The sequence below is a fragment of the Triturus cristatus genome, chromosome 6 (assembly GCF_964204655.1).
Source record: "Triturus cristatus chromosome 6, aTriCri1.1, whole genome shotgun sequence".
In the NCBI taxonomy this organism is placed as follows: domain Eukaryota; kingdom Metazoa; phylum Chordata; class Amphibia; order Caudata; family Salamandridae; genus Triturus; species Triturus cristatus.
Genome location: NC_140589.1, coordinates 786,653,873 through 786,678,241, shown reverse-complemented (window position 1 = coordinate 786,678,241; position 24,369 = coordinate 786,653,873). Strand labels below are relative to the sequence as shown.

At 47.9% G+C, this 24,369-nt stretch overlaps 1 protein-coding gene across 6 annotated transcripts in view; it reads right to left on the bottom strand.

The window, feature by feature from the left end:
* The window catches only part of AK9 (adenylate kinase 9), a 1,219,082-nt gene that overhangs the window by 18,289 nt on the left and 1,176,424 nt on the right, over nucleotides 1-24,369 (bottom strand). For all 6 annotated transcript variants that reach the window (XM_085611347.1, XM_085611348.1, XM_085611351.1 and 3 more), the window contains one exon: nucleotides 23,232-23,346. In XM_085611347.1, coding sequence (XP_085467473.1) covers nucleotides 23,232-23,346 — 115 coding nt within the window. The remainder of the gene's footprint in view (nucleotides 1-23,231; nucleotides 23,347-24,369) is intronic.

Here is a 24,369-nt window from a genome sequence, read left to right as displayed (position 1 = left end):
GACAATCCATCTGGAAAGGGTGCGCTTATGCACCGCTCTGCCTTTCCTGCAGCCAACAAAGCCCACGAAGAGCTGGTCATCAACTCTAAAGTCTTTTGTCCTGTCCAGGTAGAAGCTCACCGCCCTCTTAGGGTCCAAGCGGTGAAGTCTCTCCTCCTCCTTGTAAGGGTGAGGGGGAGGATAGAAGGTAGGAAGGGTAATGAACTGCCCCAGATGGAAGGGAGTTACCACCTTAGGCAGAAATGCAGCCCTGGTCCTGAGTACCATTCTTTCAGCATGAATGGTCAAAAACGGGGGTTTTGAACTTAGAGCTTGAAGCTCACTTACCCTCCTTGCCGAGGTGATTGCAATGAGAAAAACCGTCTTAAAAGACAACAGTCTCAGAGTACACTTGTGTAAGGGCTCGAAGGGAGAACCCATAAGATAAGTCAAGACAAGGTTTAAGTCCCATTGAGGCACAATAAAGGGAGTAGGAGGAAACATGTTTTTAAGGCCCTTTAGAAATCGTAGAACAATAGGTGATTTGAACAACGACGGCTGATCTGGCAAGCAAAGCCGATAAATATCCCTTAACAGTAGCCACAGCAAATCCTTGCTGAGCAAGAGAAAGGGCAAACTGCAGAATGTCAGATAAACTAGCCCTCAAAGGATCAACTGACTTCTCTCCACACCAGATTACAAATTTAGACCACCTATAGGAATAGATAGATTTGGTGGAATGGCGTCTGGCAGACAAAATTACATCTACCACATCAGGCGGGAGAGAAAAAGAATTCAGGTTGCCCCGTTCAATCTACAGGCATGAAGGTGTAAGCTCTGGAGGTGGGGGTATAGAACCTACCCCTCCGATTGCGAGAGTAGGTCTGCCCTCAGAGGGAGACGGAGCGGAGGGCACGAGGAGAGGTGGAGAAGATCTGTTTACCACACCCTTCTCGGCCAATCCGGGGCGATCAATATAACTTGGGCCCGGTCTTGGCGAATCTTCCGAGGAACCCGAGGAATCAAGGGTATGGGAGGAAACGTGTAAAGGAGTCGTGAGCCCCAACTCAACTGAAACGCGTCCCCCAACGCCCCCTGCATCGGAAACTGGAGACTGCAGAATGACGGGCAGTGCGCGTTCTCGCGAGTGGCGAATAGATCTATCCGAGGAGTCCCCCACGTCCGAAAAACGTGACGAACCACCTCCGGATGGAGCCTCCACTCGTGGTCGGCGGAGAACTGCCGACTGAGGCTGTCCACACGTACGTTCAGCACCCCGGCCAGATGATTTGCCATCAGACAAATCTGATGGTCCTGAGCCCAGGACCATAGACGCAGAGCCTCTCTGCAGAGACAAAGAGACCCTACTCCTCCCTGCTTGTTGACATACCACATCGCGGTAGTGTTGTCCGTCAGAACTTGAACAGACTGACCGCGAAGGGAAGTGAGGTTCTGTAGCGATCCGAACCCGTGTATCCGGTATCGTAGTACTGACACGATTTTGGTACCAATGAACCGTAAATGATCCATTATATGCATGACAGTGTTTTCGCTGCGCAACTAGCATGAATTCACTGAGAAATAGGGCATTCTGTTGTTAAGTCATGGCATCCATTTTAGTTACGGCATCCATTTTGTTTCTTGCCCTCACATAGTCAATGGACGGGCGATGACCCCGGCAGAATCACCTTGTTAAGGACACGTAAGCTCGAGCCCCGAGAAAGGCTGACGCTGCACGACTAGGCAGAATCAAGCTGCCTCCCTTGCCTGAGGCCAGTCCTGCTATACTGGTTCTCGTGTCCATTGTCCTGACCGAGAGGCCGAAGACGGTAGCCATGCCCGTTTATGATCCATAAACACCTCTTATCCTACTTTTCAATCCTTTGCACCTGGCTCTGCTCCTCTCCTTCAGGGCTTTTACAATGGGGAGGTTACGATTTTTATGATGGGGAGGATCGGGCAAAGAATGGAAAACTGACAAGGGGACTTGATCGAATACCGAAAACCTACGACTAATTATTGTTTGATGTCTATTTATTGTTTGTTTGGGATACCGGGTTGGGCATGAGAAATATTCGTGTAATGTTGCCTAAAGACATATTTCGTGTATTTAAGGAACAACCCACTTAATGCAATTTGAACAGTCTCGTAGATTCTGCCTCTGTGTGGTTCCTATGACTTCTGTGTCCCTGCAGTGAATAAATCTTGGTCTCTGACGCCACCATCGAGAAACCCGCGTCTCTGTTTATTTGTGCACCGAGACAGGAAGGAACTCAGGGGTCTTCGGGTGTTGTTTCCCTGACACCTCTGGACTCTTAAAAGTCCAGAACCTCAAATTGGCGCCCAACGTGGGGCGACGTCATCCGGTACCGGTCCAAAGCCTGAAAAGTTCGAGGAGTTTCGTGTGAAGATTCCGGAGGGAGGTACCCCGCTTCATCGATCCCTGCATGTCGTAAAAGTGGCCCGACGATCTCTTCCACGAGGGTTCCCGTTCCTAGACGGCTACAGAGGACCGCTGCCCTGACTGTCGCCCTGTCTTGGACCCGAGGTGCAGACCTTAGTACGGCGAGACGTAGACGGGTTCTCCTTGGTGACGTCTTCCACATTTCAGTTAAGTATTAAGTGGGTTACGCTCAGTTTGGTTGTTCTTTGTTGCTCTGGTTTAATTCATAGATTATCATTGGTTGCTCTTGTTTAGATAATCTTTGTTTTGGTATTGGTTCATTTTTTGGTAGGCCTAAGTTCTCTGCGCATTTTGGTTGGAATTTGTCTTTGTTTGTCATGACTAACAGTAGTAATTGTTTCCTGTCCTGGTTACGTTGCAACGGGGATTCCCGGTTGGAGGATTCGTGTTCGGTTCCTCCGATTGGAACTCCTACATATGAGCTCTATTGTAAACATGGTGTAGGTCCTATTGCGTATAATGAAGTATAGGTCCGTTATACCAGAAAAGATGGTGTCCTTAGTTGGCCACCGCATGGTAGCTTCGAAAGCGAAATTCTAGACAATCTAGAAATGAAGTTGTTTAAAAGAAAAGCCCGGCCGGCAATGTTTGATTCTTTTCGCGTATGGCGTAAAGAAGCCAAACAGAGAGAAATTAGGAAGACGAAGAAAGAACAGAAAGAGAAAGGGTTGACTTTAATGGAGTCTGCTAGGCAGCTGCATGTCAACGAGACTGAGAAAGCAATGGAGATGGCGAATAGAAAATATAATTTGGCAATTGATAAATGTTACCCTGTATTGCCATCTTGTCCTACTAAGCCGATAGAGGACCATGAAAAGGATCCTCTGTTGTCTTACCTGTTGAGATCACCTCCACCGTATGCACAGGGTATTACAGCACCACAGTTACTACCTGTTGTACAGCCAGCTGCTGGTCAGCCTGGAATAGTTGCTCCACTTCCTTTGATTCCAGCTCCTGTCCTTCCTGTGGTTAATGCTCCCTCGGCACCCCCTCTTCCTGGGTCGCCTGTTCCGCCTTTGCCTGTCGTTTCGCAAACTGCTTTACCTGCTCCTCCCACCCTTACTATTTCATCTGCACCAGCTGCCCTGTTCCCGAACTCTGTAAACATTCTGACTCCGCTTTCCGTTCGTCAGAAAATAACCGACTCTGTAACTAATATCTTAACTCCTCTCTACAGGTCTTTAATTGGGACCCCCGTTTCTGACTCTATACAGAGACGTAGCCAGCTTCCTGGTCCCCAGGAACGAGAAATGTTAGATTCGACAGCTCTTAGGTGGATGTCGAAAGCTGCGAAGTATGATGCACGAAGAGTGTTAGATACCTTTATGCAATGGAATGAACCAACTCAACGTTATGTTTTTGACGTGATGTGTTCTCTTGTGCGTGAGGAATGGGATGATGATGACTTAGATTCTGTCCCCTCTGATCTGATATATGTTCAGCAGAAATTTGCCGCAGGAATGGTGATAGGTTCAGAAGTAAGGGAAGCGATAGAACTGATTTTAGCTTATAGGGATGATTCCCCTCTTCGAGCGCCAAGGGACCCTGATGGTTCACCGATTACTAGGAAAAGACGAAGTCAATATCCGATGAGGGAAGTTCCACCCATATGGCGCGAAGCAGTTCAAGCTGATGGGGCTAATGGTATTGCAGCTGCTCCGGCACGATTCCAGAGAGTGTGGATACACATCCCTTGGAAGCGGGCCGAAGTATTAGCAGTAAAACAAGCACTGCCGGACCCGCGTAAAAACCCTGCTGGTTATTATAAAGAGTTAACACAGACAGTTCAAGCGTGTGTCATGAATTTGGCAGACATTGAAATGCTATTTGGCAATGTAGTGCCACAGCCTATATGGGCCAAGATTCGGCAAGAGAACCACCCAGTCGCCCTAGGAGGTGATTGGCCAGCTATTGTAGCGGCAGATGCGCAACAAGTTGGCGGTGCTAAACCTGAACCCCTGATTGCTGCCTTACCTGGCAGAATAATTAATCTGATGAAAACGCTGATGCCAGCGTTACGAGTTAATTGGGATAAACTATCGGCATGCAAGCAAAAGAAGGACGAAAGCGTCTCTGACTTTTTCACTAGATTTGAAGAGACCTTCGTAGACCACAGTGGGCAAGATATGAGTACTGAGGGAGGCCAGAGGTTGTTTGTCGACAAGTTCGTGTTTAATTTACTACCTGAGCTTAGTAACAAGTTAAAGGATTCTGAAAGTGCATGGGCAGTGTCGACGACAGCACAGATACTTGCAACTGCTCAGTATTACGAGAATAGAGAGAAAGAAGAGAAGGAAAAGTCAGAAAAGAAGACAAAAGACTTGAAAACTAAAGTTCTTTTGCAACAGGCGTATCCGCCTCGCTCGAATCAGTCAGATTCACAGCAGCGACCCCAGTTTCAGCAACAGCCACAATTCCAGCAAGGGACGTCCCAAAGATTTAATTATGGTTTTTCCCGACAACAGTTAGCATGGAATCAGTGTGCCTATTGTAAAAAGGAGGGTCACTATAAGAATGAGTGTCCAGTACTGCACGCACAGACTAGTGGTGTCCCAGCTCAGAGAGGCAATGTTGGGTTTATGCAAGCTCCTAGAGGTAGAGGACGTGGTACAATGACACCACAGGCCGATCGCCCATCAAATTATTTCGATCAGCGAAATGTACAAACTGCGCAACCGGGTAGATCTCCACAGTATCATGTTGAAGATTACTATGATCATAATGAAGAGATTCAGAGAAGCGAGTACTAGGACAGCCACAGGCAAAGAGAGGGAGTAGTATCAGTTCCAGTTGATCAGAGTGGACCTTATGTCGCAGTAGTTACATCAGGCGTGGTCGAACCGTTTCTGTTGGATACTGGTGCGGCAAAAAGTTCAATTATGCATGCGAAACTCCCTGGCGCACCTTTGTCTGGCTTAACGAACACTTCAGTAGGTTTCTCAGGCGCCCCTGTTCACAATCCTGTTTCTAGTCCCTTATCAATTTCTGTTGGGCCATGCGAACTAGAAGCACCCCTTATCCTAACAACCGGTTGTAATGAGAATCTGCTTGGTTTAGATCTGTTGAAACGCCTGCATGCGACACTGTACTGTTCTCCTTCGGGAGTACAGCTCACATTAGGCAAAAGAGTCATCTCTCCAATGTATATGTCGATGGATAAGCTCCCACCGGAGCTGCGTTCTCTCCCTGATACTCTTTGGGCGACTGGTCCTAACGATGTAGGCCTCTTGGAAATTCCCCCTTATGTGGTAAGTCTGAAAGCGAATGTTAGATTCCCACGAATCCCACAGTATCGGATTTCGAATGAAGGTGAACGTGCACTTTTGCTGATTGTGAAAGACTTAATACAGAAAGATGTGATAGAGGAAACTAGAGGAAATGTCTGCAATAGTCCTGTTCTGCCGATTTTAAAACGCACTGACCCGTCCAAACCTCCAATCTACAGATTTGTGATTGACCTCAGAGAAGTTAACAAAATAGTGATTCCGCAGTTTCCTGTGGTACCAGATATCACTGCATTATTGACGTTGATTCCTGCCTCAGCCTCATGGTTTACAGTGATCGATTTGAAGAATGCATTTTTCAGCATACCGATAGCCGAGGAAAGTAGAGACATTTTTGGTTTCTCCTTAGGAGGTCGCAGTTTCAGATTCAAACGCGCTCCACAAGGTTATTGTGAGAGCCCTTCAATTTACAGCCAAGCATTGAAGAGTCAATTAGATGCTCTTGTACTTCCTCCTGGTGTTGCTCTGATCCAATATGTAGATGATCTTTTACTGGCTGCTGATGACAAGGAAACTTGCAAAATAGCTACAATTTCTTTATTGCATCACTTGTCAGACTTACATCACAAGGTGTCACCTTCTAAACTGCAATATTGTTGCCAAGAAGTGACCTACTTAGTTCATCTTTTGTCAAAGGAGGGAAGAAGGTTGACCCCAGAGAGAATCAAAGCAATTTCGCAGATGACTGTACCAAGCACACAGAGAGAAGTACGTGCGTTTTTGGGTATTACGTCATACTGCAGGCAATGGATCCCAAATTTTTCTCTCATGGCAAAACCATTGGTGGCCCTGACTGGAAAAGGTGTTCCGAGCCCTTTGCCATGGTCTGATGAATGTCAACAGAGCTTCTCCGACTTACGTGATGCGCTGTGTTCAGCTCCTGTGTTGGGTACTCCTGACTACAGTAAGCCGTTTACTTTATATGTCCATGAAAGAGAAGGTTGTGCGTTGAGTGTATTAACGCAACAATTTGGTGCCAAACAGCGGCCTTGTGCATATTTCTCATCCACATTAGATCCGGTAGCCCGAGCATTGCCAAGTTGTTTGAGAGCTACAGCAGCAGCTGCAGTGTCTATTCGACAGTCTGCTGGACTAGTCATGAACAACATGTTAGTAGTCATGGTTCCACATGCTGTGGATACACTCATGAATCAAACAAAAACTCAGCACCTCACCAGTGCTAGACTATCAGGCTATGAGCTGACGCTTTTGGCAAGTCACATTCAGATCAAGCGATGCAACATATTGAATCCAGCAACGCTGTTGCCGACTACTCAAGAGTCAAGTGATTCAGAGCCCCATGATTGTTGTTTTAGAACTGAGGAAGAGACAAAAGGTAGGATTGATTTAAAAGACACTCCGTTACTAGATCCAGATGGCACTTTGTACGTCGATGGGTCATGTTTTAAACTACAGAATGGTGATGTGACGGCCGCGTATGCAGTTACGACTTTGAGTACGATTGTTGAGACCGCAAGAGTAAGTCAGAATTCTGCCCAAGCTGCAGAATTAATTGCACTAACAAGAGCGTGTGTTTTAGCTGAGGGAAAGAGAGTGAATGTGTTTACTGATAGCCAATACGCCTTCGGCATAGCACATAGCTTTGGACGTCTGTGGAAAGAAAGAGGTTTTCTCACGTCCCATGGGACTAAGATCCAACATGGACAGCTAGTCAGCGATCTATTGGAATCTCTGACCCTACCGAATGAAGTTGCGATTGTGAAGTGCAGTGCACATCGAAAGATTACGGATGATGTTGGCCGTGGGAATGCGTTCGCTGATGAGGTCGCCAAAGAGACGGCCAAGAACATGACGAGCCGAATGTACGTTGCAACGTCTGCAAGATGGATTGCTGAATCAGGGATGTGTGAGAATACGATTGAAAGTGTGAAGGCAATCCAGAATGAAGCAACTGAAAATGAGAAGAATGAATGGAAGGAGAAAACGGGTAAAATGGATTCAAGTGGATGTTGGGTTGATTTGTCTGAACAGCAGCGTTGGATGTTACCTGATGCGTATGTGCTCGCAGTAGTCACGATGGCGCATGGAGCGGCGCACATCAGTTCAAAAGGGATTTGTAAACTGTTAGCTCCAGTATGGAAGAATGATGGAATCACTAAGTGTGCGGAAAGAGTGGTGAAAAACTGCATGATATGCCTGATGCATAATCCTGGCAAGGGAACCCCAACCCCAACTGGTCATTTTGCTCCCCCTTCTTGCCTTCTTGTCCCTTTGAAGTGATTCAGTTGGATTTTATCCACATGGACAGGTGTAACAATCTTAAGTATGTCCTAGTGGTAGTCTGTGCCTTTTCAAGATGGATTGAGGCATATACATTAAAGGATAACACTGCTATGTCCACTGCCAAAATCCTCCTCAAAGAATACTTCCCCAGGTATGGTATGCCACGGATTGTTTGGTCGGACAATGGAAGTGAGTTTGTAGGGAAAGTTATGAAGAGTGTGTACGGGTCTGGGTATCACCCAGAAATTCCACAGTGCGAATCACCCACAGTCAGCAGGTTTGGTTGAAGGGTACAATGGTACCCTGAAGCTGAAACTTGCTAAAATTCAAGCTTCCACTGGTCTATCTTGGCCAGATGCACTGCCTTTAGCTCTACTGTCCACCAGAGCGACTGTACACTCTCGAGTAGGGCTTAGCCCATATGAGATTGTGTTCGGTCGTCCTGCTAATGTTTGGGGAGTCCCTAGGCCAAAAGAATTCAAACAGATCGAATATCCAATGTTGATTGATTATCTTTATGACCTGACTGCTAAACTAAGCCTTATTCATCAACAGGTATTCGAATCCTTGCCTAAACTGCCAGAGAGTCCAGGCCACACGTTGAAACCCGGTGATCAAGTGGTGGTGCGGAATTTTGAGCGAACCCGGAACCTCCAGCCAAGATTTGTGGGCCCGTTCCAAGTGCTCCTAACAACGAGAACTGCTGTACGCCTAGCTGGAAGGAAGAATTGGGTGCACGCTAGCCATACGAAGCGTGTCCCTCTCCCACTCCCCTATGACAACTGGGTTAGACAGGGATTTGGTGTATCCGAGACAGAACCTGTTCCTAGGCTCATCCCTTTCAGTGATGCAGAGTACATAACGGACCCACGAACTGAAACGCAGAACTCTGACACCTCAGCAGGAACCGCTCCTTTGAACCCTGGACAGAGTGTTGTACAAAGTGAACATTTGTCACCTGTGGAGTCGAACATTTCTGCACCTGTAGACCAGCTATTTCAAGATCAGACAAGACCCGGGAAGTACAGATATAATCTACGTTCTCATGCTATGAACTAATGACATTGCATAATTACCTTTCTGTTTGAAAACTGTTTTGATCTTATCGCATTCCATTCAGTCAGGAAGTTTGCTCTAAATTTTTATCTTTTTGTTTTTGTTGTTCTCTCACCTTGCCGTCTGGGTTACCGTAGGGTCGTAACGTGTGTCTTGTTTTAATTTGCAGGGAACCAGACACAAGGTCGGTTTCTTCTGTTTACTTTGGGAACTCCCAGGGTAGACAGAGGCAATTTTTTAACAGGTACAAACCATCCGTTGCGAACGGTTGTAGAAGATGGAGCTTCCTGAACTGCGACGGGTTAACGTCATAAATGTGCACAAGACAAAACTATATGACATATTGTATAGCAAATGTTTTCTAATGCAATGTGCTCTGACACTTCTGATTGTTTTAATAACTTTGGTAGGCGGAATTATTTTTGGTATTCAGTTGATCTTTACACCTGTTACATCTACAGTATCTCCCCATGTTCCCGTTTCTCCGACTGTTGTTTCTCTTCATTCTTTCCATCCTTTTCCTGCCCACGAGCAAGCTCGACGCTCCGAGTTTATAAATAACACTTTCATTCAGCTCTTGCACCAACATCAACTAGTGGTTAACACAACGAACTGCTGGGTGTGTGGCTTGATACCACATACCATGGACAAGGGCATCCCTTATCTGGTTCTGCCCTTTAGTTATAATGGATCATTCTGGGCATTTCAGACCATGTTCGCTTATGCCCTAGAGACCTATCCTCCACGACTTCCGCGTTCCACTAGGTATAACTCCGCTAATAGACCCTTGGTAAAAGGAATCACTGACATGGTTAGAGACGTCAATAACACTCCGTTCATTCCCAAGGATGAATTGCGAGTTTACATGGGTTGGAATGTTACGGAATATGGCATTACTTTGGGTGAGAACAAACGTAAAAGCTCGACTCCGATCTGGGTCGTACCCCACCAAGGTCAGGTCTGTTTGCAAGGAAATGGGAGGAATCCAAAAGCTCGACTAGGGAAGAGTGACTGTATCGAAACATACGTTTTCCCGTCACAGTCTTCCCCTGCATTTTTAGCTGCTAAGGGCACCTATTTTGTTTGCAAAGACAGAGCATACACATGGCTGCCTGCTGACTTCTCAGGCTCATGTTATATCGCTCAACTGTTACCTCCGACATACACTGCTGCACCGGACTATCACAAAACTAGAGTTGTAAGAGGTGTTTTCAGTAAAGAAGATACTGCTGGCCAAGAAGCAGGAGACTTCTTCAAAGGTTTCCTTCCATTCTGGGGGCCTATGGCCAACAGTAGAAACTTACGTCAACTAACACGGGTAGTTGAATCCACTATTACCGAAACTGCGGGTGCCCTTAGTAACCTGACAGCTGAGCTTCAAGCGGATCGCCTCATGACGTTACAGAACCGTATGGTCCTTGATGTGTTACTTGCAGATCGAGGTGGGGTATGTAAGATGATCCAATCGAGTTGCTGTGTTTTTATCCCAGATAATGCGCCAACGGTATACAAGGCCATCTCTAAGTTACACAAAATCTCTGACTCTATTCATGTAGAGGAAGGTGACTGGTCATTAATGGGATGGTTCTGGAGTCTGTTATCTGCATGGGGATGGAAGGTTCTGATAGTCACTGGTGTTGCGTTGGTATTTTTATTTTCGTGCTGTCTCATTGTTCAGTGTGGTCCTGCCTTATGTAGCCTTTGTGTTTCGACATGCGTAAGAAGACCACCTGTTTTTAGAGATACGCCACGGGATAGAGTAATGCTTCAGCAACATATCAGTGACCTGATGAACATAGAAATGGACTCTGACATAGAGTAAGTTATTGCCTATGTAAGGGCAAAAGGACGGTCTGAGGTTCTGTAGCGATCCGAACCCGTGTATCCGGTATCGTAGTACTGACACGATTTTGGTACCAATGAACCGTAAATGATCCATTATATGCATGACAGTGTTTTCGCTGCGCAACTAGCATGAATTCACTGAGAAATAGGGCATTCTGTTGTTAAGTCATGGCATCCATTTTAGTTACGGCATCCATTTTGTTTCTTGCCCTCACATAGTCAATGGACGGGCGATGACCCCGGCAGAATCACCTTGTTAAGGACACGTAAGCTCGAGCCCCGTGAAAGGCTGACGCTGCATGACTAGGCAGAATCAAGCTGCCTCCCTTGCCTGAGGCCAGTCCTGCTATACTGGTTCTCGTGTCCATTGTCCTGACCGAGAGGCCGAAGACGGTAGCCATGCCCGTTTATGATCCATAAACACCTCTTATCCTACTTTTCAATCCTTTGCACCTGGCTCTGCTCCTCTCCTTCAGGGCTTTTACAATGGGGAGGTTACGATTTTTATGATGGGGAGGATCGGGCAAAGAATGGAAAACTGACAAGGGGACCTGATCGAATACCGAAAACCTACGACTAATTATTGTTTGATGTCTATTTATTGTTTGTTTGGGATACCGGGTTGGGCATGAGAAATATTCGTGTAATGTTGCCTAAAGACATATTTCGTGTATTTAAGGAACAACCCACTTAATGCAATTTGAACAGTCTCGTAGATTCTGCCTCTGTGTGGTTCCTATGACTTCTGTGTCCCTGCAGTGAATAAATCTCGGTCTCTGACGCCACCATCGAGAAACCCGCGTCTCTGTTTATTTGTGCACCGAGACAGGAAGGAACTCAGGGGTCTTCGGGTGTTGTTTCCCTGACACCTCTGGACTCTTAAAAGTCCAGAACCTCAGAAGGGAGGAAGGCCTTGAGTACCAAACCAATTGCCCGCAATTCCAGAAGGTTGATGTGAAGCAACCTTTCCTCTGGAGACCAAAGTCCTTTGATCTCCAGATCCCCCAGATGTGTACCCCACCCTAAAGTGGATGCATTCATTATCACTGTGGCCACCGATGGAGGTAGATGGAAGGGCTTTCCTTGGGACAGATTGCCCTCCACGCTCCACCAAGACAGATCCGCCGCAGCTTCTCCGGAGATCCTCACAGACTCCCTGAGATCTCCCTTGTACTGATACCACTGCCTGCAGAGGCACCACTGGAGCGCCCTCATGTGCCAGCTTGCATGGTTGACCAACAGAATGCAGGAAGCAAACAGACCGAGCAGGCGAAGGACCTTCAGGACTGGAACGACCGCTCCATTGCAAAATAAAGGAATCATTTCCTGTATGTCGAGAATCCTTTGAGGAGGAGGGAATGCTCGAAACACAGTAGTGTCCAGTACCGCACCTATGAACAGGTTGCGCTGAGAGGGCACCAGGTGAGATTTGGGCACGTTTATCGAGAAGCTCAATTTGAACAACAGCTGATTTGTATCCTGCAGATGATGTAGCACCTTCTCTGGCGACTCCGCTTTGATCAGCCAGTCGTCCAGATAGGGGAAAACGGAAATCCCCGACCTTCTAATATGGGCTGCCACCACTGCCATCACCTTCGTGAAGACTCGGGGTGCAGTAGTAAGACCAAACGGAAAAGCTCAACACACAGTGGTATCCAGTACCGCCCCTATGAACAGGTTGTGCTGGGAGGGTATCAGGTGAGACTTGAGCACATTTATCGAAAAACCCAATCTGAACCACAGCTGAGTTGTTACCTGCAGATGACGACGCACCATCTCTGGCGACTGCCTTCAGAAGCCAGTCGTCCAGGTAGGGGAAAACCGGGATCCCCGACCTCCTGAGATGGGCAGCCACCACCACCATCACCTTGGTGAAGAATCGAGGTGCAGTAGTAAGACCAAACAGAAGGACCACAAACTGAGATACTTCCTGTGCGACTTCAGGATTGGGATGTGAAAATACGCATCCTGTAAGTCGATGGACACCATCCAGTCCTCTTGTTGCAGCGCCTGAAGAACCTGCGCTAGGGTGAGCATCTTGAATCTCTCCTGTTTGAGAAACAGATTCACAATCCTGAGGTCCAGGATAGGACGTAACCTGCCATCCTTTTTGGGAATCAGGAAATACCGTGAGTAGAATCCCTGACCCCTTTCCTGCTCTGGAACCTCCTCTATCGCACCTTTTTGTAACAGGGCAAGAACCTCCTTTTGAAGGAGAAGTAAATGATCCTCCGTGCAAAACCCTTGGCAAGGAGGGTAAGGAGGAGGGAATTCCCAGAAGGGAAGGGCGTACCCATTTTCTACCAGATCTAAAATCCAAAGTGATCGATTTCCAATCTTGTAGAAAATGGGTAAGCTGACCTCCCACAGGACCTACATGATCCATGATGGCGGATCTAGGGCTGCTTTTCTGCATTACCGGGTGGGGTTGGGGAGGTAGAGGAGGAGGAGGAAGAAGGCTGACGTCCGGCCCCACGAAGGCGACCTCTGCCCTTACCCCTATAGGATTTGTACAAGCGGTTTTGTTGTTGTTGCTGCTGCTGTGGCTGTCTGTAACCACGAAAGGAAGACTTTCCGAAGCCACGGTATCGTCTGCAGCCATAACCTTTCGCCTGAGACTGCAGGCCCAAAGACTTCGCTATGGCCTTACTGTCCATAAATCTTTGCAGAGCAGAATCAGCTTTCTCTCCAAACAGTCTAGACCCATCAAAAGGCAGATCAAGAAGGGCAGCCTGTACATCGGAGAGAATCCAGAAGACCTCAACCACGCATGTCTTCTTGTTGCAATGGATGAACCCATCACCCTGGCAACTGAAACCGCCGTGGCCAGACTGGATGACTTGGCGAGCCGCAGTCTGTGAGTCTGCCAGCACCTCACTCAGATTTCCCCTATCCTCCTCAGACAATTTAGAAATAAGTTGTTTGGCAGAATCCATAAGGGCATGACTATATCTACCCAACAGACAAGTGGCATTGGTAGACTTCAGAGCCATGCTAGCCGATGAAAAGACCTTCTTTGTGGATTGTTCCAACTTCTTGGAATCCCTGTCAGCAAGAGCCTGTGGAAAAGCACCTGTGGACTGCTTGGAACAAGAAGAACAAGTTACTTACCTTCGGTAACGCTTTTTCTGGTGGATACAGTATCTGCCTGTGGATTCCTCACCTTGTGAATATCCCCTGCGCCAGCATTCCACGGAACATTTCTTCCCAGCACTCCACGTCGACGTGGGCGACGTCACAATGCGCCGGCTCCGCACGCGACTCCGATCGGCGTCACCGGAGCCATAAGAAGCCCACGTTGGCGTGATGACGTCAGTTCCGCCCCTTTTTTCCGTGCCTTCGAGGCACATGGACGGACTGACAGCAATAAACATACACAGCATACACAGTACACAATATGCAAAGCAACACACACAGTGTGAAGATTAAATAAAAAGGCAAAAGAAAGACATAATGCCTCTGGCAGTAACAAATACATCTTGAAATACCAGTAAACTGAAACATAAGCAACAGGACATCAAGCATAGAAGGACGGACAACGGGGAGGCGGGTGGGTCAGTGAGGAATCCACAGGCAGATACTGTATCCACCAGAAAAAGCGTTACCGAAGGTAAGTAACTTGTTCTTCTGATGGATACATCTGCCAGTGGATTCCTCACCTTGTGAATAGATTCCCACAGCAGTCCCCACTCCCGGAGGAGGGTGTCCATCCTACTATACCAAAAAGTCCTGAAGCACAGAGCGCGCGAAGTGGCCCTCCCTCCTCATCTCTGAGTCCAAGCAATAATGCTTCGCGAAAGTATGGAGGGAGACCCACGTCGCGGCTTTACAAATGTCTGCCACGGGAACACCCCGGGCCAAAGCAGATGTTAAAGACTTAGCTCTAGTAGAGTGAGCACGAATACCCTCAGGAGGAGTCTTACCAGCCAGGGCGTAGAAGATCTTGATGGTCAGTATAATCCATCTTGACAGCGTGCGCTTGTGCACCGCTTTACCTTTAGAACGACCAACGTAGCCAATAAAGAGCTGGTCATCAAGGCGAAAGTCCTTGGTTCTGTCCAGATAAAAACTCATAGCCCTCTTTGGGTCAAGGCGATGGAGTCTTTCCTCCTCCTTGGAGGGATGAGGGGGTGGATAGAAAACAGGGAGGGTAATAGACTGCCCCAAATGGAAAGGAGTAACAACTTTTGGCAGGAAGGCAGCCCTGGTCCTAAGAACCATCCTTTCAGCATGCAAGGTAAGAAAAGGAGGTTTGGAACTAAGAGCTTGAAGCTCACTTACCCTCCTTGCCGAGGTTATGGCCACAAGAAAAACCATTTTAAAGGACAACAGCCTCAAAGGACAACTATGTAGAGGCTCAAAAGGGGACCCCATTAGAAAGGTTAAAACAAGATTAAGGTCCCACTGAGGCATTACAAATGGAGTGGGAGGAAACATGTTTGTAAGGCCCTTGATGAACCTCAGAACAACCAGAGATTTAAATAGTGAAGGTTGATCTGGGAGGCACAGAAATGCCGATAAGGCCGAAAGGTAGCCCTTGACCGTGGCCACAGCAAAGCCCTGCTGAGCCAAGGAAAGAGCAAACTGGAGCACATTGGAAAGATGAGCCTTTAAAGGGTCAATGGATCTCTCTCCACACCATCTTACAAATTTTGACCACCTGTAGGAGTAAATGGACTTGGTGGAGTGTCGCCTGGCCGATAAAATAACGTCCACCACATCAGGTGGGAGAGAGAAGGAACTCAGGTTGCCCCGTTCAATCTCCAGGCATGAAGGTGTAAGCTCTGGAGGTGGGGGTGTAGAACCTGCCCCTCCGACTGCGAGAGGAGGTCTGCCCTCAGAGGGAGACGGAGCGGAGGGCACGAGGAGAGGTGGAGAAGATCTGTGTACCACACCCTTCTTGGCCAATCCGGGGCGATCAATATGACTTGGGCCCGGTCTTGGCGAATCTTCCTCAGAACCCGAGGAATCAAGGGTATGGGAGGAAACGCGTAAAGGAGTCGTGAGCCCCAACTCAACTGAAACGCGTCCCCCAACGCTCCCCGCATCGGATACTGGAGACTGCAGAATGACGGGCAGTGCGCGTTCTCGTGAGTGGCAAACAGATCCACCCGAGGAGTTCCCCACGTCCGAAAGATGTGACGAACTACCTCCGGATGGAGCCTCCACTCGTGGTCGGCGGAGAACTGCCGACTGAGACTGCCCGCACGCACGTTCAGCACCCCAGCCAGATGATTTGCCATCAGACAAATCTGATGGTCCTGAGCCCAGGACCATAGACGTAAAGCCTCTCTGCAAAGACAAAGTGACCCCACTCCCCCCTGCTTGTTGACATACCACATCGCGGTCGTGTTGTCCGTCAGGACTTGAACCGACTGACCGCGAAAGGAAGGGAGGAAGGCCTTGAGCGCCAAACGAATCGCCCGCAATTCCAGAAGGTTGATGTGAAGCAACCTTTCCTCTGGAGACCAAAGTCCTTTGATCTCCAGATCCCCCAGATGCGCACCCCACCCTAAAGTGGATGCATCCGCTATAACTGTGGCCACCGATGGAGGTAGATGGAAGGGCTTTCCTTGAGACTGATTGCCCTCCACGCTCCACCAAGACAGATCCGCTGCAGCTTCTCCGGAGATCTTGATCGACTCCCCGAGATCCCCGTTGTGCTGATACCACTGCTTGCGGAGGCACCACTGGAGCGCCCTCATGTGCCAGCGTGCATGGTTGACCAACAGAATGCAGGAAGCGAACAGACCGAGCAGGCGAAGGACCTTCAGAACTGGAACAACCGCTCCATTGTAGAATAAAGGGACCATCTCCTGAATGTCGAGAATCCTTTGAGGAGGAGGGAATGCTCGACACACAGTAGTGTCCAGTACTGCCCCTATGAACAGGTTGCGTTGCGAGGGCACCAGGTGAGATTTGGGCACATTGATCGAAAAACCCAAGTCGAATAACAGCTGAGATGTTACCTGCAGATGATGCTGCACCATCTCTGGGGACTCTGCCTTCAGAAGCCAGTCGTCCAGGTAGGGGAAAACTGGAACCCCCGACCTCCTGAGATGAGCAGCCACCACTGCCATCACCTTCGTGAAGACTCGAGGTGCGGTAGTTAGACCAAACGGGAGGACCACAAACTGGTAGTGTTGTGCCCCAACCGTAAAACGGAGATACTTCCTGTGCGACTTCAGGATTGGAACATGAAAGTACGCGTCCTGCAAGTCGAGCGACACCATCCAATCTCCTTGCTGCAACGCCTGAAGAACCTGAGCAAGGGTCAGCATCTTGAATTTCTCCTGCTTCAGGTAAAAATTCAAGATTCTGAGGTCCAGAATCGGACGCAACCTTCCGTCCTTTTTTGGAATCAGGAAATACCGGGAGTAGCAACCCTGACCCCTTTCCTGCTCTGGAACCACCTCTATCGCACCCTTCTGAATCAAGGCTAAAACTTCTTTCTGCAGGAGAAGTAGATGGTCTTCCGAGCAATAACCTTGGCAAGGAGGGTAAGGGGGAGGAAACTCCCGAAAGGGAAGGGCGTACCCAGTCTCTACGAGGTTCAAAACCCAAAGGTCTGTTGTAATAGATTTCCAACCCCGTAGAAAGTAGGACACCCGACCCCCCACAGGTCTTACATGATCCGGGATGGGGGATCTAGGGCTGCTTCCCTGAAGCCTCATTGGGAGCAGAGGAGGAGGAGGAAGTAGAGGGGTTGCGACCAGATCCTCTCCGACCCTTTTGTCTCCCTCTATAGGACTTATAGAGGGGATTCTGCTGCTGTTGTTGCTGCTGCTGTTGGGGCTGCCGGTAAGAGCGAAAAGACGATCTTCCAAAACCCCTAAATTTTCGAAAGGACGAACCCCTAGCAGGAGCTTGCAGACCCAAGGACTTCGCAGTTTGCCTGCTATCTTTAAACCGCTGTAGGGCAGAATCCGCCTTTTCCCCAAACAGCCTCTGTCCGTCAAAAGGCAGATCAACCAGCGTAGCCTGCACATCAGCTGAAAACCCAGAGGTACGGAGCCAAGCCTGCCTCCTTGCAGCAACAGATGACCCCATGATCCTTGCCACAGAGTTCGCAGTGTCCAACTCTGATTGGATAACTTGTCTGGCAGCCGCCTGAGTGTCCGACACAACCTCCAAAAAGGACGACTTATCCCCTCCAGGCAACTTAGGGGCCAAAGACTTAATGGAGTCCATTAGTGCATGCACATAACGTCCCAACAGGCATGTGGCATTAGTTGATTTCAACGCCATACTCCCCGTGGAAAAGGTCTTCTTGGCTGCCTGATCAACCTTTTTAGATTCCCTGTCAGCCGGAGACTGAGGGAAGGCACCCGAAGCATGCTTGGAACATGAAGCCTGCACCACCAAGCTGTCCGGAGAAGGATGAGTGGACAAGAAGCCAGGATCCCCTGGTGCAACCTTGTATCTTCTTGCCACCTGCCTACACACCGCCGGAGATGAAAGGGGTTTCTTCCACACCTCCAAGACCGGCTCCAAGATGGCCTCATTGAAAGGCAACAAGGGCTCTGATGACGAAGTCGGAGAATGCAACACCTCTGTGAGCAAGTTGGATTTGTACTCCACAGAAGGCAGCTGCAAATCCAAAAGTTCTGCCGCCTTCTTGATTACCACATGATAAGAAGCCAATTCCTGAGGCGGAGAAGACCTGGCAGATGCATGCTCCCACTCTGGGGTTGTATCCAAACCACTAGCCTCATCAATACCTTCGAAATCATCCGAGGAAGAGTCAACCTCACCTTCTTCCACATCCATCCGATATCTCTTTTCCTCCAACACCCTCTGGGCCTCCCTCCTCGACCGGATCCGAGGGGCCGACGTCGACGACGCCGTACGCGGCGTCGGAGGAGCCAAAGGTACCGGAGTCGGCGGCGCCATAGGTGGAGTCGGCGGCGCCGGACGCGGCGCCGATGGAGTCGGCGTCGGCGTCGATGAAGGCTCCGAAGTCCGCTGGTCCTTCCGAGGTCGAATCGGATCCCCAGGCGGTGCCGGAAACTGCCAAGATGGCGCCATTGGCATAAAGGGGGCCTGAGCATACTGCTGCGGCACCCCTAGTGTAAAAGCCATCGGACCCATGGGACCAGTAGGTGCTCCGGATGGGTAGGCTGCCCTATTAAAAATGCCATACATAGCATTTAAGAAACCGGTAGAATCAGTACCTGGAGCCGGGAACTGAGGAAAAGGAACAGGTCCTGTACCTCCTTGTGGAATCACCGGCATCGGCTCCACAGTATCTTCAACCGGAGCCTCAGACTCTTCAGGCACCGGAACAGACTCCTCCTGCTCATCTTCATGTAAGGAAGCATCCGACTCCACCCGTTCCGGAGTCGACTCCTTAGACGGATCCGATGACCACGTCGGGGACTGAACCGGAGTCTGCTTCTTCGAAGGAGAACACCTCGGTGACTTCAAAGGTGATGGAGAAGGAGACAAGCATTTGCTCCGGCGTCGAAGGGGCGAAGCCGACCTTGACCTCGACTTCTTGGACCTCGAGGACCGACGTCGAGAAGAGTGTTTCCTCTTCTTGTGGTGCTTCTTCGACCTCGAAGACTTCGACGTCGACGACCCCCTCTTCGACTTCTCCTTCTTCCTTCCTCTCTTCTCCTCACCGATCTTCTTCATGAAGAGCTTAGTCTTCCTCTCCTTGAGTGCCTTCGGGTTCATGCTCCTGCAGCATCCGCACTCCTCCATGTCATGTTCCGAAGAGAGGCACCATAAACAGTTCTGGTGTGGATCAGTCATTGGCATTAGACCCCCACATTCCCTACAGGGCTTAAATCCCGACTTCCTAGTCGAAGACATACTGGATTCAACAGATTAACACGGCTAAATTACAAAGTAGCCAACGAGCACTGGAAAAGAAACGTTGCGCGTCGAAGGCGCGGAAAAAAGGGAACTGACGTCATCACGCTGACGTGGGCCGGATCCGAGGGGCCGACGTCGACGACGCCGTACTCTTATGGCTCCGGTGACGCCGATCGGAGTCGCGAGCGGAGCCGGCGCATTGTGACGTCGCCCAGGTCGACGTGGAGTGCTGGGAAGAAAAGTTCCGTGGAATGCTGGCGCAGGGGATATTCACAAGGTGAGGAATCCACTGGCAGATGTATCCATCAGAAGCCTGCACCACCAAGCTCTCAGGAGAGGAGTGGGATGAAAGGAACACCGGATCCCCTGGAGCAGGTCTATATCTTCTGGACACCGACCTTGAAACTGCAGGAGCAGAAAGTGGGTTGCGCCACACATCAAGGATTGGCTCAGTCAATGCTTCATTGAAAGGCAAAAGTGGTTCAACCACAGAGGAAGGAGAATGAAGCATCTCTGTAAGTAAATTAGGCTTATACTCAGCCATAGGAAGCTGCAAATCCAAAAGTTCAGCAGCCTGCCTTATCACAATATGGTACGGTGCAACTTCTTTCGAAGGGGAAGCCTTCTGAGAAGCAAAGTCCCACTCTGGGGAAGTATCAAGTCTATTTGCCTCACACAATCCCTCAAACAAATCTTCTGTATCATAAACTTCTCTTTCCTCCATCTCCTCAGCCTGGTACTGTTCCTCCTCTAACAACCTCTGCGCTTCTCTCCTCGAGCGCATCTTCGGTTGCGGCGTCGGCGGCGCCACACGCGATGTCGATAGCTCCGGGAGCGGCGTCGAAGGAGGATCCACTGTAGTAACCGGCACAGATCAAATCCAAGAAGGTTTACGGGACAGAGCCGGGGACTGCCCATACGGCATTGACATTCTCGGAGCCGGATCCTGCCAGGACGGCGTCGTCGGCATAAATGGCACAAAGGGAGCCTAAGGATACTGGTGAGGCACACCCAAACTAAAAGCCATAGGACCCATGGGACCCGAAGGTGCTCCAGAGTGGTACAAGGCCCTGGCGAACACGCCATACATCGCATTTAAAAAATGTGATGGATCCCAACCCGGTGCCGGAAATTGTGGATACTGTGCCGGTTCAGGATCCAGACGAGGCACCTCTAGAGTCGGAGCCGCCGGAGCCGAAGGAACCTCAGTATCAACCGGATTCGACACACCCTCTGGAGTCAGTGAAAATCTCGGCGTCGGTGACTGCTCCGGAGTCCCCTTGTAAGAAGGAGAATGAACTGGAGTCACATGAGGAGACACTGAAGGAGAAGGAGAGGCAAAGTCCTTTTCTCGACGTCGATGGGCTGGAGAAGGCGACCTCGAAGCCACAGCCTTCGACGATCGGCGCAGAGATGCATGCCTCTTCTTCTTATTATGCTTTCTCTTGGAGTCATGCGACGTCGAAGATCTTGACTTTGATCTTTTACGACCCCTTTTTTCTTTTCTTGCCTTAGCCATATACAGCTTCGCCTCCCGTTCCTTCAGAGCCTTCGGTTTCATCTTCCTGCAAGAAGAACAGCCCTCGACGTCGTGGTCAGATGACAAGCACCGAAGACAGTCCTCATGAGGGTCAGTTATCGACATATGAACCCCGCAGTCTTTACAGGGCTTAAAACCCAACTTCCTCGGGCCGACATGCCAAAACAGAGAGAGATACAATCAAAATTACAATGTATCCAGACAAAAGTATGGAGAGTCCCAGAAAAAAAACGTTAGCATCGACAGTGCAGAAAAAAGGGAACTGATGCCATCACACCGACGTGGCCCTCTTATGATTCTAGTGACGTCACGTGGAGCCGCATGCGGAGCCATAGCATTGTGACGACCTCGTCGGCGTGGAGAGCTAGGAAAAAAAGTTTCCGTGGAATGCTGGCGCAGAGGATATTCATAAGGTGAGGAATCCACAGGCAGATGTATCCATCAGAAGAACATATGCAACACACTTGGTCGTGGAGATCTTGCAACCTTTAGTCTCCCCATTTCCCAGATGTGTTTTCTTGTGAATGTTGTATGAGTCCATATGAGTCTGGATGATTTTTGTATTTTTTGTTTTTGGTATATGTAAATGTTTCTTTTCCGGGGGTTACTTGTTCAACAGTATATTGTATGTACTCCTGAATTCTATGTGGGAATACTGTTGACTTTTATCTCTATATAAATATATATATATATAAAAAAAAAGTTTTAAAAGAAAAAAAGAAAGAAATTAATTACATTTGATACATATATCTCAAATATAAAAAGAAGCAAATTAAACAACGATGATAAAATCAATTTTGATAGTCTTGTTGATATGATTACATTGTTGTCGAGCCCATGCTGAATTCAGTTTTGTTGTGACAAAAGAAATATAGGTCTTGAGGGAGCCCCTTATTGTATACTAGGAATAGTAACACCTGATACCGCACCTAGAAGCCGACATGCTATGACATGCTATATCCAAACCAGCTGGTATTGCTGGTTAAAAGTGTGAGAAGCTAATTTCTTTTAGGTCTGACAAGTGGGGAAGCTTATACTATCACTACTTAAAAAGGGTCTTGCACTGGCTTATTTATATTTTAAAACGCGTCATCATTGAATGCTAAGTTTGTGTAAATGTGGTTGTTTGGCTGAGTAAGTGGTACCAGAATGAGTTTATGGGTCGATCAAAGGATGAGTGACTTGGCATTTATTTGGATGACTGAGTCCAGGGAGAAGTGAGCCACTGAAAAAGCTAAAGCAACAGGAGTGGAGAGCAACATCCTGAATCCAATGGAAACCTTCCACTCTGCTTTCCCCAATCCATGTTGTCACTTACCATCTTATCCATTCATCTGACCATGTGCTCAATCATTCAACACTTTTCATCCTCTCTTCCATCCGAGCACTCACCCTTCATCCAATCATCCATCCATCTATTCAATCACCTCGTCATTCAGCCATACACTTTTGTTCTCACATGTCCACTCATTCACTTACTCATCAAACCATTCATCATACAGGCACTGAGTGATTCATTCATTCATTCATCGATGCATCACTCATTTAGCCAATCAGCCATCATTTGACTCACTTTAGCATTCACCCACTCACCTAGCAGCAGAATCCTATTTACACACACAAAAAAACAAATCAATGGAGGTGGTACTTTGATTTTAAAAAATGTAGACACATTGGCTTTGCCAATATTTGTTCTTTTTAGATTGGAGAAGACAAATACTGCATTGTCATTGTGGAAATGACACATGCAGGTACACTAGAAGCATTTGTACCTTTTCAGGTAATACAGGAAGAAAATAAAATCATGTAAGTGGTTCTCAACCAGAAAAACACAGACCTACTCTATGAACTACCTTGATGGATCTGAAAGGGCGACAGTCTGCTAAGCGAGCAATGTTTAACTCAGACTTATAAGTGGCATGGTTTTATCTAACAAACAAAGCACAATTATCTTTTTCAATCACTTAACTTTATATTCTCGGAACATTAGGGAACCTACCTTTCAGGTGATATGCCAGGTACAGTAGAGCAGATCTCTTTACACTTAAGAAAGGGAACTTGGGCTTCAGGCAACCAACATCATTCATTGCTTTGATTAAAGCAGTTGCTGCTCCCTAAAGATCGAAAACCATTAAGACATACAAAATAAAATTATAACAGTCACAAAAAAACAAATTTGAAATTCATATTTTACTACTGATTTGTATGCAAATATGAAGGTCACACAAAGTAAAAGCATTACAATGGGCCATTGCATAGTAAAGCAATACTTCTCAGAGTCTTTAATTGTGAAGCTTCCTTCCACTACTTAAGCATAACGTTTTCTAGCCAATACCTTTAAGATTTTTGAATAGATTGTCTTGTTTTACTCTCCCTTCTCTTCATGGCAGACACAGTTATATGGCCAGATTCTTACATTTGTGTGTAGATTGTCTAGTTTTACTCTCCCTTCTCTTTATGCCATACACAGTTATAGGGCCAGATTTTTACATTTGTGTGTGTGAGTGTAACTCTCACTTAAACAAATAAATGGCCTTTTATTCTGAATGCACAACCAGTTTTGTTGTTCTCAAAGTTGGCTTTGCCCTAGTAAACGGATGTACCCTCACAAACCTTTTGAACTCTGGGTGCACAGTGGCAAAAGCTTGCACCAACAAGCACCCAGAGAGCCTTATAAGCCTTTACAAACCTCACCTTATGACTGATCCCCATCTTATCACACCCACTCTTCTCTTTACAATCGCATCTGCTGCTACAGGGAATGTCTAACCAATAACTCACAACTAACAAAAAGCTAATGCAACATCCGTATTATTTTTCTCCCCTGAAATAATAGGCAGCATTGACAAGGTCAGTTGCTCCACCCTGAAACCACCATGAGACAAACTAAACTCATCCCTCATTCATTGAGCAACTGGTGGACCTGTAAATGAAATATAATTGCTATTATGACATCGAACAAGAAAGAGAAAAAACACTGAGACGATAATTCCACCAAGATTACTTCTGCTAAAAACACATCCAAGGAAGAGTTTAAAGTTATTCAAGAACTAGAAAAAACCCTCTTGTAGATGATACAACAATTTCGCTTCCTCTTTTCTGAAGACCTGATTGTCTTCACATTTAAAGTTACGACC